At 39.6% G+C, this 16,546-nt stretch overlaps 1 protein-coding gene across 1 annotated transcript in view; it reads left to right on the forward strand.

Moving 5' to 3' along the window:
* LOC138979834 (E3 ubiquitin-protein ligase UBR5-like) overlaps positions 1–16,546 on the forward strand; it is a gene marked incomplete in the record, with an annotated part of 271,386 nt that overhangs the window by 102,751 nt on the left and 152,089 nt on the right. Inside the window, 2 exon segments of the mRNA XM_070352585.1 lie at positions 3,395–3,517; positions 14,923–15,034. Of these exon segments, the coding sequence (XP_070208686.1) occupies positions 3,395–3,517; positions 14,923–15,034 (235 nt within the window).

Here is a 16,546-nt window from a genome sequence, read left to right on the forward strand (position 1 = left end):
TTCTGTTTGATTAAGGGTATTCAGCTGGTATTTTCTTGTTTTCACTACCTATTTTATTCATGTTTTTATTACTTAGTTAGTGGAAGAATCTTTTGTAATGTATGTTTGATGGTGTATGCTTTTAATTAAAGCGTTGCTGACTATGAGTGTAGATGTAAATGCTTGTATGGCTGTGTTTTAATTTTTAATGTGTCAAGCGCAAAGAGCATAATTGTAAAGTTGTGATGTTGCGCTATATAAATGCTCATTTATTATTATTATTATTAAAAAAATTAAAAAATCACGTAAAGGCCAAAAAATAGTACAGATCATGAAAAATATTTCTGTCATAACCACGCTATCTCTCTCTGGGTCCGATGGCCTTTCATCATGCAGTAAATTGTCATTTCATCTTATCAGTCTCTCTCTCTTTCTCTCCCCCAGTCTCTCCAAATAGTGTTCTACGTGTGTGTGTGTTTTCAGGTTGTGTACATTACGGGTTGATCAAGACCTGCGAACAAAAGAAAAACAAACCTTTCACGCGCACGTGCCCCACTCAGTCAAGAACTTTCATGCCACGATCGGTATCGTCAAATTGGTCACGTGTCTAAAGAGGTTAAGTGTCTGACCAGTCAGTATGGCCAGTCAGGCGTGCAGTTGAACACTCGAGTCCAGCTAATTGCGATCTCTGCTAGACGGTCCGGGTGGCCACAGGCGCCAATCAAGTGCTTAAACTGCGCTTCAGTCTTCTGCAATCTAGTCAGGCATGCAATTTAACACTCGAGTCCCACTAATCGCGATCTCAGCTAGACGCCCCGGATTTTCTACAGGCGCCATGAAGTGCTTCAGCTTCTTGCGTTATAGCAGGTGGCAGAAAAAGCAAACAATCAAAGAAGAAATCTACATGCTTTCTGCCAAAGACAAAACGCGTTTCAACTCATACTCACACAAAGCGAAACAAAACAAAAAAAGCTTATCCATGTAACTGACACATCTAAAAACGTAAACGTCAACCAATGATTTTGATCCACCAATCATTCTGATCTAACTATAGTTGGTGTCAAATAGTATGTTGTCAATATAAGACCAGCGCTAAACCCAACATGTATTCATTATGAGTCGGAGAAAAAAGAAAAGAAATCGTCATCTGCTGATAAAAGAAAACGTGTCATCGCAGTTAATCTTTTGAGAACTTAGTTGCCAACAGAAGCGTCACACTTGCGAGAAACGCAGTAACACATACGCATGAACATTGAAGCACAACCACATGCTAGGCGTGCGTGCGCACACACACACATGCACACACATGCACGCACGCACACACACATGCACTCACACGGCAAACGCACACACGCCAACATGACGCTCACAGGCTTTTTGTGACCAACAAGGGAAATAACCGCGTTTTTCTCTGACTCAGAAGAGAACGCGGTTTCTTCCCTTTTATTGGACCCCAAACTGCATCGCGAATCGGATATATCGCGATCAAAAATCTTTGGACCCCAAAGACCGCGAGTTAGTGGAAGTCTGCTGTATAAATAACAATAACATTTGAGAAATGTACATGTGAATACTAAGCTCTCACATTATCTCTCTCTCTCTCACTCTCCCTCTCTCCCTCTAGCACTCTCTCCCTCCCGTCGCGATATAACTTTCGTGGTTGAAAACGATGTTAAACACCAAATAAAGAAAGAAAGAAAGAACTCGCTCCCTCTAGCACTCTCTCTCCTCACACATGCACGCACACACACACACACACAGCACAGCACAGCACAGCACAGCACAGCACATTACAGCACATTACAGCACAACACAACACAACACACACTGAAATGCAAGCATGCCAAAAATTAATCACACTTTTTAGCAGAAGAAAAACAACTTTTCATCCCCAACTGTAGCCACAGTTTCGTAACTTGATGCTACTTGATCATATATTATCGGCATAAATATGCCTTCAGTTGAAGTCAGTATAGGGTTTGTGGGATACCTTCCAGCTTCACTGGGATAAGAGACAACTCAATTAGTATGGCACACTTGTCAACAGATGCAGAATGTGTTCATTTTTCAGTATTTGGTGTCCATGTCACATGTGTAACTTATGATTCGCACATTTTGACTGTTCAAAAGCCGCACTGGTGTGCAAAAATTGCAATGATTTGTGTACACAACGCTGGAAAATATCCATATCTCTTACCAACCTTCACCTTTCCAAAAATGTCCTTTACCGAGCTGACATTTCACCCACATTTCGTGTTTACTTTTGAACGCGTTGCTTACGCCACAAAACATGCTACTTGGTGCTTGTTTTAGCCGATGTTTGTTTTGGTTGAACAGCCTGCATTCACTTAACAATATAGGGCATGAAAGATTGAACAATTTGTTGGAAATTTTGTCATACTAAAGGAAAACGAGACAGAGAGCAGGGTGTTGTCGGCAAAATCATGGTGTCCCAAGAAACTTCCGCAACATTTTATTAGAGATCACCGTGATAGAAAAACATCATTCACTTTTTGAATGTAGATTAAAATGGTGTTATTCTAATTCGCTGGTACAAAACATTCATATTTCATAAGGCTAAAGGCATGAAAATCTCACTTTGTGTCAGTTTTCATGCTTCTATAAAACTTAGGTACATGTTGTGACATAAGTTACGGTGTCCATTGTGTAAGGACTGAAACATTTGAATAATATGTACAACCTATCAAAAGCATCTTGGGTCATTTCTAGAGATCCTGACAATTACATTATACAGGCAAAATAACTCTCCTAATATATACACTGTTGATTTGAGAGTAAAAACACCATGTAACTTACGTCTCAATTTTAGACACCCCAGTTTTTCTGCGACGCATTTAACAGCTGCTTGAGTTAAGAATTCTGTATAGGTCAGTCACATTTTACCGAATTTAAAACACTTTTAATTTTTGGGACTCATGTCTTCATTTTTTGGCCCAGTATTGTGCACTTCCACATATATAATATTCCGTGACTTTTGTATGTTAAGAACACATTCTGAATAATTTTTGAACAGACTACTTCTGACCATAACATGTTTTCTACGTATAACATTTGGGCTGTACCTCTGAAAGAAATATTCTTTTCTGGCCAGTGAATGATGTTGGCATTTTCATGGTGAACAGTTTTGCATTCAGTGATCCTTGAATGATCCTAGGACTGCAGTTTAACAGTGTTTGCCATTGGTGATATTGACAGTGTTCTGGTGGTTAGTACTTGTTGGTAAAGTGCGATGATGTAGCGACTGTAAGAGTTGTGCAATGTTCAGAGTCAAAGTGAGATGATAATGCTGACTGATGTGTGATGTTCAGAGTCAAAGTGGGATGATAAGTTGACTGTTGTGAGATGGTCAGAGGCAAAGTGGGATGATATGCTGACTGTGTTGTGAAATTTTCAGAGTCCAGCAACAGCAGCAAATTAATGGGAGAGGTGACGAAGGAACACTGTGACGGCAACCGCAACATCCTCCACATGTGTGTCAACGCCTGCATCCCCACCTCTAACAAAGACTACGACCAGGGTGAGCCACCCTGTTTGTCCTACTCCTTCATCTCCTCTCCCTTGCACGCTCTTGTGCTCTTACCTTTCACCGCTTTCTTGTACCTGACACACCATCAACGGTGGAAGTAGGCTGGCAAGCACTGTTCTCCTTTCTCTTTTATTCCTTTTGCTTCTGTTTGTTGTGGGGTATTCTGTGCAGAGTTACTTCATACTCTCTTTCCATACCTCATGTGCATTTTCTTTTATTCAAGCAGTCATTTTACTCATCAAATATGGTTATTGTGTGAATATTATACAGTAGTACCTGCCATATCCGGTCACCCATTAGTCATTGCAAAGGTGACCGCAAATATCAGGTGGCCGTCCATTACACGCCCCCTCCTCCTCCAAAAAAAACCCCAAAACACGATCAAGTTTTCATGAAGAAAAGAAAGCGATCATCCATGAGCCGCCGATTCATTGTCTCTGTTAGTTTTGCTTTCGTTTATACATCTTAATTAATTGCGTGTTTAACTCGATCGTCCTGGCTAAGCTATTTGTTAGGAAACGCTACCGTTGCTGAGCTTTGGTTCAGTTTTGTGTGTTGCATGTAGTTGACTTATTTGTACTTTGTGGGAAAGTACCGATATTATATTTTGTAAACACAATATTTATGCTTGGACGAGAATGCAGGTGAACTTTCTAGTCCTGTCAAAACAAGTTGTTTACCATGCTGTTTTAGTCGTGAGTTCGTGGCGTTCGTTCGGATTAAGTGCGTCGGCGCTTTTGATGTACGTCATAGAGAATGTCGCTAGTTTAGTCCATGCACGGCTCGTATAATGTAGTTGTATCATGTTCGGTCTGGAATATTCTCGAGATTGAGTATTTACTATATATGCCAGCGCGATTTGAATGTTAAAAAAGCTTCTATTTGAGTTCTGCTACGTTGTGCAGTTGTATGTATTGAATGCTGAATAAATCCTCGAACTCATTTTGACGAGTTGTTTTCTGCTGCTGCGAAGACGGGCGACGTAGAATAAAAGAACACAACTATACGACATTTGAGAACTTGTGGCAATCTCAAGTGTCGTGTAACACTATTGTTTCGTATGTTTCTATGTGTGTTGTTTGGATTATTATATATGTATTTGAGTGTCAGATAAACAAGTGTTTCAAACTCACATCAGCTGTGATCGATCCGGAAGTGACTGCCGTAAATGAACATGTATGCGCATGTCTGTATTTACAGTTTGCGCATGCGTAAGTATTCATGTCGTCTGCTCGTGCTGTGCCGTCTGTGCACACAACACACACACACACACACACACACACACACACACACCACAGGCGCTCGCCCGCGAAAGTGACAAGTGGCCGTTAAGTGGCCGCTCCTGTTGAGTAAGAGGGGCACCTTTGGGCAAAAATCAGTGACCGTTGACCGCGTCAGACAGGTTAACAGCCATTAAGAGTCAATTATAGAAGGAAAACTCATTGGCCGCTCCGGGCAGGTTCACGCCCACGAAAGGGCCGGAAATGGAAGGGACTACTGTATCCCTTTTTTGCACATCTCTAACCCTTGCTTCTAACTGCCCAGCTTTATTTACCTTGATACCCTTCCAGTGCCTTTAAGTATTCTTTCCAACCCAGTGCCTTTAAGTATTCTTTCCAACCCAGTGCCTTTAAGTATTCTTTCCAACCCAATCTGCAACTCATGATTAACCAAATAATAATAATAATAATAAGAAGAACATTTATATAGCGCTAAATCAAAAACTTTCGTTAAAAAGGCTTGCTCTAAGCGCTTGACATCTAAAACTAAAATGTCATTCACACTCTTTACAATGATGTACAAGAACTTCATGTCACACTCTTTCATTCAGTATAGCACCATTCACACAGTTGTTATTCTGTACAAGACAATAAGTTAGTCTAACATTTAGAATGTTCATAAGATGAAAACAAGAGAAAACCAGACTGATTAAAACAACTGCTTAGTGCTAACAAAGCATGAATCTTAATGATAACGTAATACATGTTTAACTGTTAAGACCATAAAAAAACCTATATGCTAAAATAACTTCGAACTTTTAAGAACTTCTTATAAGATACACAGCACATCTAGATAAACACCAGAATGATAAAACAAAAGGCAACTCGTTAAAACTATTAAATGCATCAATGTCTAAAACACAAAAGACTCAAATATAAGATACACAATTCTCTAGAATTGTTTATTAAAACTGAAACCGACCTGCTCAAAGTAAACCATACCCACCCCCTCCCTACCCACCCCCAACCCTCCTCCTACACTAAATACTAATTATTTCTACTCTTAACTTCCCAACTACACGTTATCCATAAACTATGCACAGGAACATGTGTGTCAGCATTATGTGGCACCGACATGACTTGTGCATATCTAGCTTACAGCTAAGGGTTAAAGTTAAAGGACTACTGCAGTGAGAAATTATATTTATAATAATTTAAAACAAAAGACAAAAATAACAAGCTGAATAGAGATGGAACCGTTACAGAACAGGATGGCAAAATGTTGCGACTTTAGGAGTTGTGTTTCTGGAAGAGGTGAGTTTTGAGTGCTCGCTTGAATGACTGTACTGACTGAGAGTGGCGAATGTGAGAGGGGAGAGAGTTCCATTGAGTAGATGCGCAAAATGCAAAAGTGCGTTGTCCATATGCTTTTGATTTTGTGTGTGGGATGACTAGGGTGCGGCTATCAGAAGAGGAGCGGAGTTGTCTAGCAGGAGTGTATACAGTGAGAAGTTCAGAGAAATAAGCAGGAGACGAGGCAGAGAAGAAGTGAAAGCAGAGATGCCCGCTAGCATCTGTCAAGATTTTGTCTTGGCACAATATTTGAGTGAAGAGTGAACCAGTGTCAAGGGACTGTCTTACCCCTTTCTTCAGTAAAACCAGAAGTGGATTAAACTAAAGTAGAACCCCCCGTTTAAGACCTCCAAAAATCTGAGAAATTCAGGTCTTAAAAAGGAGGGAGTCTTAAAATGGGGGTAAATTCAGGGCTAATGAAAAAAAATGATAAAAGACAAGGTCTTAAAAGGGAGGAAGTCTGAAACTGGGGGGTCTTAAAAAGGGGGTTCCACTGTAGAAGTGGACTGTGAACCACCATTACATTCAGTCGACGCGCGTTGATACAATCACCCATCGGGATTTCCCCAAAAGCTGACATTACTTAAAATAGAATGAGTAATTCTGGAAAATCATTCACCAGAGGTACTCGATAATTATACAACCCTTAAGGGGAGACCAGGCAGGCAAAATGAGTTATTTTTGGTCTCATACACCTTTTTGGGGTTGTTCCATTTTTCACACCTTTGAACATCCTGGAATGCATTCAATAATCTGCTTTTATCATTTTAGACATGTATTCATGTAAATAAAACCATTTTGAAACCGATGTTTTGTTGTTTTTGTCTGTGTTTTATCAAAAAAATCGAAAAAATGGTCTGCTTTGGATACTCCGTGCTGGTAAATGTGCGCACATGACATGGCCCTTCGCTGTTCAAACTGTGTGGAAATTTCCGTTCTTCAAGATGACGTCATCACCGTTGGGGAATTTCCGTTGACATAGGCACAAAGGGAGAGAATCCGTTCCAACTGAAACCCCGGAATTAATTATATGCAAATATATGTAAGGCAAAGGCATTTGGCGCATGCTCAGAAGCAGCCGTGCAAGCGCAGTAGACAACTATTATCAGTCCACCGGCCCCCGTAGCGCAGTGGTTAGCGCATCGGGCTGCGGGCCGGGAGGTTGTGGGTTCGAATCCCATCAGGGTCATGTGGGTTTTTCGGCCTACGGTCGGCTCCTACCCAGAGTGGAAGTGCTATGGTTCCTATGGGAAGGCTGGGATCACACAGCCGAGTGTCATTCACTTAACGAATGCGACTTTGAGGGTGCTCAGGTTCTGTATACCTGACCAACACCCCAGGTGCGGCAGTTCTCGGGTCTGGTTGACTCCAGGATATATTATGACAGTAAGCGTAGAGTGCTGCCCTGTCACGTAGTCTCAAAAACCAAATTGGAAATCCATCATCATAATCATCCTCATCTCATTAATCATCCAAAATATATTGTCCTTGCTCTTGTGGCCTTTCATGCCCGGAGCTCTCATGGTGACCTTGGTCTTAGTGTTCCTGTTCGATCCTTCCCTGAATAGTAGTTCTGCTGTCAGTCTTCAACGTGTGACGTTCTGGGGGGTCGACGGAGGACGTGGTGGCGGTCTGCTCTCTGGAGGGGACGCTCACTCAGTCTGGCTCCGCGACTTAAAGTCAATGTCGTTTGTAGGGGGCATAGTAGGTAGTGGGCTGCGTCCGTTAGCTCGAGACAGACCCACTATTGAACACCGTCGAAGTGACTCAGCAGAAGTGCAGTGTCATCTTCCGAGGGTAGCCTACCGCAGCGACCCGACATCCCCCCCTGGAGTGTCTGTAAAATCGACAAGTCTGGCAGCGGAACGAAATTCAGAGGTGGTTGGAGCTGCGAGTGCAGGGACGGGGCGGTGTGAGAGCACAACGGGACAAAGGAACAGGTGTAAGGACGGAAAAAAAGAGAAAAAAAGAAAAACAAGTCGCGTAAGGCGAAATTACTACATTTAGTCAAGCTGTGGAACTCACAGAATGAAACTGAACGCACTGCATTTTTTCACAATGACCGTAGTCCGCCGCTCGTGCAAAAGGCAGTGAAATTAACGAGCCTGTTTAGCGCGGGGGTGGTTGCGCTGTGCTGCATAGCACGCTTTTCTGTACCTCTCTTCGTTTTAACTTTCTGAGCGTGTTTTTAATCCAAACATATCATATCTATATGTTTTTGGAATCGGGAACCGACAAGGAATAAGATGAAATTGTTTTTAAATCGATTTTGGAAATTTAATTTTGATCACAATTTTTATATTTTTAATTTTCAGAGCTTGTTTTTAATCCAAATATAACATTTATATGTTTTTGGAATCAGGAAATGATGTAGAATAAGATGAACGTAAATTTGGATCGTTTTATATGAAAAAAAAAATTATTACAATTTTCAGATTTTTAATGACCAAAGTCATTCATTAATTTTTAAGCCACCAAGCTGAAATGCAATACCAAAGTCCGGCCTTCGTCGAAGATTGCTTTACAAAAATTTCAATCAATTTGATTGAAAAATGAGGATGTGACAGTGCCGCCTCAACTTTTACAAAAAGCCGGATATGACGTCATCAAAAGTATTTATCGAAAAAATGAAAAAAACATCCGGGGATATCATTCCCACGAACTCTCATGTCAAATTTCATAAAGATCGGTCCAGTAGTTTGGTCTGAATCGCTCTACACACACACACACGCACAGACAGACAGACACACACACACCCATACACCACGACCCTCGTCTCGATTCCCCCTCTATGTTAAAACATTTAGTCAAAACTTGACTAAATGTAAAAAGAGAAAAAAAGAAGAAAAAAAATGATAAAAAAATATTATCAGTCCCCGGTGTCAACAAATCCATGACTTTTTCACCGATTCAGCAGCATTTTTCAAAGTTTTGAGCTGCGGAGAACAACCCTAACATTGAAAATGTTCGGCATAGTGGCAAGAAATATCAGAGAAAGATGAACCAGCAGCAGCGAACAGTAGAAGGAAGTAACAACACTGCGAAATGAACCAACATGATCGCATTGAAGCAGACAACATTCTAAGACTTGACTCGACGAGGTGGGTTTTGCTTCTTTCTCTTTTCGATCTTGTTTGTTTGACAACGTGATTTATTGCACATTGTTATGTTGTTGTTGTAAGAATGTGTTAGGGTTTGCAGGTAAATGATAAACAGTTTGTGTTTGAAGTATTTTGCGGGTTTCTTGATCCAATTTACTGATCATGCCGCCGCCGCACCCCCCCCCCCCCCCTGCCCCCTCCCTCGATCATCTCTGTGGTATAGTCTTCACAACCCCTATTTTATTGTTCTTCGCTTCAAACTGAGAAGCAGCATCTGAGCGATGTACGACTGACACAGTTTCTGTTTCTGGTCATTGACCGTAGGAAAATAAGTACCCTACTGGAGAGCGTTCTTTAATTCTAAAGGATTGGTTTACACCAGCATGGCTGACCAACCTATCATTGACAGCAATATTGTTGTCAAATCTTTTCCATTAACTAAGGAATAAAAAAAATAGATCCAATTGACTTCACCAAAGAAAAACAAGTCGCGTAAGGCGAAAATACAACATTTAGTCAAGTAGCTGTCGAACTCACAGAATGAAACTGAACGCAATGCAACGCAGCAAGACCGTATACTCGTAGCATCGTCAGTCCACCGCTCATGGCAAAGGCAGTGAAATTGACAAGAAGAGCGGGGTAGTAGTTGCGCTGAGAAGGATAGCACGCTTTTCTGTACCTCTCTTCGTTTTAACTTTCTGAGCGTGTTTTCAATCCAAACATATCATATCTATATGTTTTTGGAATCAGGAACCGACAAGGAATAAGATGAAAGTGTTTTTAAATTGATTTCGGAAATTTAATTTTGATCATATTTTTTATATTTTTTTTATTTTCAGAGCTTGTTTTTCATCCAAATATAACATATTTATATGTTTTTGGAATCAGAAAATGATGGAGAATAAGATGAACGTAAATTTGGATCGTTTTATAAAAAAAATTTTTTTTTTTACAATTTTCAGATTTTTAATGACCAAAGTCATTAATTAATTTTTAAGCCACCAAGCTGAAATGCAATACCGAAGTCCGGGCTTCATCGGAGATTACTTGACCAAAATTTCAACCAATTTGGTTGAAAAATGAGAGCGTGACAGTGCCGCCTCAACTTTCACGAAAAGCCGGATATGACATCATCAAAGACATTTATCGAAAAAAAGAAAAAAACGTCCGGGGATATCATACCCAGGAACTCTCATGTCAAATTTCATAAAGATCGGTCCAGTAGTTTAGTCTGAATCGCTCTACACACACACACACACACGCACAGACACACACACATACACCACGACCCTCGTCTCGATTCCCCCTCGATGTTAAAACATTTAGTCATAACTTGATTAAATGTAAAAAGAGTTAAACTAAAGGACTGGGGATGCAACTCATGAATCAAAAGCATAAAGATCACCTGCAAACAGTGCTAGGTTTAGGAAATCTGAAAATGTATACACACACACAGAACACACACACACACACGCACAAAACAGACAAGAAACAAGCAAATACATAGCAAGTGTGATGAAATAAATTAATTTTAAAAGAAAAATATGAAAATAAATAAAGAAAGAAAGAAAATAATTCAGCTAGTTTCAGTATTAGTTCCTGTGTGTATGTGATTGTGTGGTTACTCAAATCCCATAGTAAACTTGACATGTAAATTGTGTGATAGGGGCCGGTATGTATATATGGGATAACCTTCCGTGAGGTTTAGTGTGTGACAGGGTGAGAATACTTTGATTTCTTTTGCTTTTTCGTGGCTGCTTTTATTTTCAATTATTTATTATTATATATATTAAAACATACACTTTTTTGTCATTAAGTTGTGTGTGTTTGGGTATTAATAAGTAGTGCAAATCCACATGTAATGATGTATGCATTATTAGTATGAGTCACTGTTAAATTAATGAATGTCTTTTGTGTGTGTGTGTGTGTTCGTCAACCGACATATGTGGGTACGGGCCGCTGATGTGGTTGTAAGAAAACCCGCCTGGTTCAGTGGTTCGGGGCCGATTGGGATTTCTGATTTACGGGCCTAGCCAAAACGTTGAGGTACACCCCATGTGACATGGTCATTAGCAAAATAAAGTACAAGCACTTGTTGACGTTTATATTGAGTCTTAACATTTGCAGCTTATTACACACAAAAACCATGGACAGTGGTATCAAATATTAAATCAGTGTTCGTGTATTTATTAGGTTGGAGCAAGGGGAGAGCCAGTCCTCCTGTGGTGGCAGCGAGGAGAAAGATTGACCTGATGGAAAAGTTTGCTAAACCGGAACTACCCTCTTCCACAGCAGAAACATCAGCTTTGCCATCTTCTGACCAACCATAAGAAGATACAGATACTTTGCCATCTTCTGACCCATCACAAGCAGATATGGATACTGGTACTGTGCAACGCTGACATGTGTTCGGCTTTTGTCAACATTGATCAGCTCAATCTATTGCTGAAAGGTCTATCCTGTACTGAATGCTTGTCTGATAGCAGTCTGATTATGAAAGAATGTGATGCATCAGCCCAAGGATTTGCACAGGCCCTGCATCTAGAGTGCATATGAGTGTCCATTCAAGTCTGCAGTTGTTTACTCTTCTCCTGGTGTTTGCAACTCTTCGGGTGGTAAAGTTGCATTTAAAATAATCCGCTTATGACCATGTTGGTACATGAACTTGGAAAGGGACATTCAGCTTTACAGAAAATTGCTGCGGTGTTTAAGGATTAAGCACAGAAATACTGTAATTAAAATGTTGCAACTTTTGAATGGCTTGCTAGCTTTGTTCCATTTGTGTATATATGTAATGTTGTTGATGATTTGTGAAGCATCATTTCTATGCAATGGAATAAGAAATCAGTGCATCCGTTGGGTTTTTATGAATCTGACAGTTTGGTTCTGATCAATATTTTCATATCAGCACAAACACAGATAATTGATGAGCATATGAGCTTGCGGTGATCATCCTTTTTTGAGGATGAAAGTCGCTTGTTCATTTCAATGCTTGTGATTCTCTCAGGTGCCAGGAGAAAAGGTTCCGTACAACTCTCGCTTACTCTATTGCACATGTCGTATGCATTAAGAGCGATTACTTCCCTTTGGTTATTTGATAGACTTTTTTAATGTTTTCATATGATTTTTTTTTTAAATAAAAAAAATCAGATAATTTGATTATCAAATCATTTCCCCTTCATAGTTAAAGTGTTATTCTGATTAAAAAAACCACCCCATTAATTCAAGCTCTACTGTGGTACTAGTTTACCGAGGTACTGGTGGGACTCTTTTACATGCTGTTTTCTCTACATGTAATTTGAGACAAAATGTGGTAATTAACCCCTTCACTGCCCACCCCGTATGTAATACATGGTCATTTTCAGTTTGTCGTACGCCCATAATCATACGTGGGATTTGTGTCAACAACATTTCAGGACATTTCTGAAAACTAAATGGGAGGTAACCACTGTCCAACAACTTGTAGGGGTTCTAAACACAGTTCTTTCCCATAGACCGTTCGGATAAGTTGCTAAAGTTGCTACCACGTGTTGAAAATGCTGTTATACTGTGGCAGTGAAGGGGTTAAAATGTTGCAACTTTTGAATGGCTAGATGGATTTGTTCCAATTTTGTATATGTTGTTTATGATTTGTACAGCATCAGTTCTGTGCATGGAATAAGAGTTCAGTGCATTGGTTGTGATTTATGAGTCTGACAGTTTGGTTCTGATTCATAATTTCTTATCCGGACTGAACCAATAACTGAAAATGCTGAATCAAAAACATATTTTGCTTTGAATTCATTTTCCATGCACAGAATTATTAAACACACACATATCGCTGCAAAGAAGAAAAATTAGATCAAAACATGCACTGGTTCACAAACTGCAACATTTTAAAAATAAGCACATTTTATGATGTTTTTCTCAGTTTTTGGAGAATAAAACCAAAAAAAATTGCTTTTCACTCAAAATTTAAAATGGTTTCTCTTAATTAAGTTATTCTGCTTGCAAAAATCAAACAAGCAGCAAACAAAAAAACCAAAAAAAGTGTTTGCCTACCCTGTTTCCCCTTAAAAAAATTAGATCTTCAATACATCAGTCAAACCTTTGGAATTAATTAAAATGAATAAAATACAAGAATAACGAGTTCAAAAATTACCCACAAAGTTGTAAAATTAGAAAACATTAAAAAAAAAAATTCTTGCCAACTCTGCGTATCCAACCCGTGACCGCTGGGTTTGTGGGCAAACACACTACTAAGCCAATCTGGCACAGGGTGAAAATAGAATGTTCAACTTTGAACGTTTCACGTGAGTTCTCGAGCATGTGTCTACTCCTCGGTTTCTGAGTTTTTTGGTTCGTATTTGTGTACTGTAAGTTCTGTCGATCTCACTCGAGGTTAAGTAAGTTGATAACTGACCCTATGCGCCCGTATACTTCGTATGAAAAGCAATTTTAAGTAGCATTAATTTCAAGTGTGACCGACATTATGTTGTAGTCCGGCTCCGAAATGCATTGACCAATTGCCTAAAGGCTCTGTCATCATTTTTCAAAAGGATTTCCCTGCCCAGAATTCAATATTTTTGAAATACAAAGGATTTAGTTCGGGACGCCGACGCCCTATGGTCGGTTTATTATATAAAGGGAAGCAAGTGGTTAAAAACTGGCGTCGACAGAGCCAATGAAGGGGTATACTAACTTCTAGTTATCATTCGCTTGTGGTAAAACCTGGAGATACCAACACATTCTGAATTCCTAGTTCAGCCTGAGAAAATATATCGGGAATAAATTGATTTCGACGTAATAGATCTCGGTTGAATCGGGAAGTAAGGCAATTTGGCGTCTTCCCAGCACCTTCAACCTATTACATACTAATGCTTTGGAAAAGTGTTGCAAATAAATCTGTTCCTTTATTCTGGTTGACACAATTTTCCGAAGAAGAAAAGTGTCTTCATAATTGATAGTGGTTCTTCAGTACATAGCTCTGTAAAATTCTGGTAAGGCCCGGATCTGTGATCTAAAAATCAATGAAATGTAACCGCCTTGATCGATGCAAGCGAATTCAGTTTAATCGGACAGAGTCCCCCGACTTTGCATGCAGAAATGAGAGAAAGAAGAAGAGGAATAATTAAATCTTATACATGTAAAACTTATCAACATGCATAGTTTGGACTGTTTAGACACTGTTGCAAGTACAATGTGTGTCGCTACAGTCTCAGATTAGGTAGAATACACGCAGTTTGACGTGTTGCCACCTTTATTTTCTAAAAACAAACAAAAGGAAAAAAGAAAAAAAATCCTTACTTGTTCTCTTCTTTTGGAAATTTAAACATTCTTAATCCTTTTTAATGAGAATTCGTGCAGTTCATGGCTGCACAACATCTACCACTATGCTTTCATGTTGGTATGTGCTCCACATTATGGCTACTATAGCGGAAAGTGAAAGTAGGCAATTCCAGAGTTCTGCGTGGTGGCGCCACAGGGCTTCCCGTCTCATTTTTCTGTACGGCTTGCATCGTCTCTGTGTACTCTTCATCTTCAGTCTCTGGTGTTAAGTTTCTTTCACCTCGCTTTGAAAAGCTTGCATCAATAAAAGGGGCTCTTGCTCTGATACAGTAATTTCAAGAAAACGTGTATTGCAGTGTGGGGTATACCTCTTTGTCTGTTGGAGTGTCTTCATTATGGTGACGATGTTTGTTGGTGGTTTAGAGACAGACAACTGGTTTTTTTCTGTGTTCAGAGCCAAGTATGATGAGCAGTGGGGCAGCCTTCAGTTCTACACTGGACGCGGTCAACAGTGCTGTGGATGCTTTGACCTCCATACAGCGCAGTGACGAGCCCTCTAGTCGCAGGTAACCATGTACATCTTGCACACACCTTTAGGTGCACAGACACACGCACGCATGTATAATGGATAGAACAATTTCTGACAAAGAAATTAAAGATGCATGTTAATTATCAAAAGAATAACAAATCTCCAGGAAAACATGGAATAACTAATGAAATTATTAAAGCGAGTTCCAAACTTGTTATCGCTTATTCACAAAATATTTAATATTGTTTTAATGACAGGCGTTCATCCAGCAAATTGGAAGAATGGTATAAGTATTCCATTATACAAAGGCGATAATCCAACAGATACAAATGATTATCGTGGAATAACATTAACAAGTACCCTGTACCCTTGGAAAGGTTTTTAGCACAATCATCACTGTAAGAATAAATGCAGTTCTACACTAATCGTCATAAAAAACTTTACACATGCGTTTGAGGGCAGATCTTTCTGATGAGGCCGTTTATCGTAAAACCAATTATAAGACTGGAAAGGCCGTTTATTCCCCTAACTTATTCAGAATTATTTTTGGAAATCATGTTGTTATGAGATTTCGTTAGTCTGACGTTTTATTAATTAGAAACAAATTGTTTATTGTCTCTGATTTAAGGTAAAGCATGTAAATGAGAAAGTATGTGTACAAACAGAAAACACACAGTTACCATGTTTGTTATCACGTGTTTATTGATTGATTAAAATTTTGGAGAGAAAAAAAAGAAAAAAGAGTGAGTTTACATGACGTAGTGTCGATACAGTGGAACCTACAACACAGACACCCCCCAACATCAAATTCGCAAAATCAAGGTTCCCGCGATAAAATCGACAGCAAATCAGAACAACTAAATCGAACCATGATTAGCATGTCATTAGACAGAACAATCACATCTGCATCCAAAACAGTCAGTTTTGTTCATATATCTTGTCTACCATGGACGCTAAGGCATGCAGAGCGGTGTAGGAGTCAATCCTCTCAGAAGGGATAAAATGCAGTTTTTGAAGCCGTTTTAGCGGGTAATGAGACAAAAAATGGTACATTTGAGTAACTCGACAACGCATTGCCTTCAAACTTTCGGAGATTTGTGCTAACACATGTCGTAAACTACACACGAAATCTTAAGTCATTTGAGATATTAGTTCTGTTGTTATGCGACATACCAGAATGTTGTGAAATGTGTCTGCAGTTTCAGGGGCTGCTACTCCTCCTTTCTGCTTGTAAATACTGACAGTTATTTTAGAAAATAGTTTTTTTTGGGAATTTGAGTTCATGTTGGTCTTTTTTGTGTGCGTGTCTTATAGACAATAGGTTTCATGACAATAAAGTTTATTTGTATTCGCATACATGCTCTCTCTCTCTCTCTCTCTCTCTCTCTCTCTCTCTCTCTCTCTCTCTCTCTCTCTCTCTCTCCCTCTCCCTCTCTCTCTCTCTCTCTCTCTCTCTCTCTCTCTCTCTCTCTCTCTCTCTCTCTCTCTCTCTCTCTCTCTCTCTCTCTCTCTCTCTCTGAAGACTGATCCCCAGCATAACAATAAGAAA

This window comes from Littorina saxatilis, linkage group LG11 (genome assembly GCF_037325665.1).
Source record: "Littorina saxatilis isolate snail1 linkage group LG11, US_GU_Lsax_2.0, whole genome shotgun sequence".
NCBI lineage: Eukaryota > Metazoa > Mollusca > Gastropoda > Littorinimorpha > Littorinidae > Littorina > Littorina saxatilis.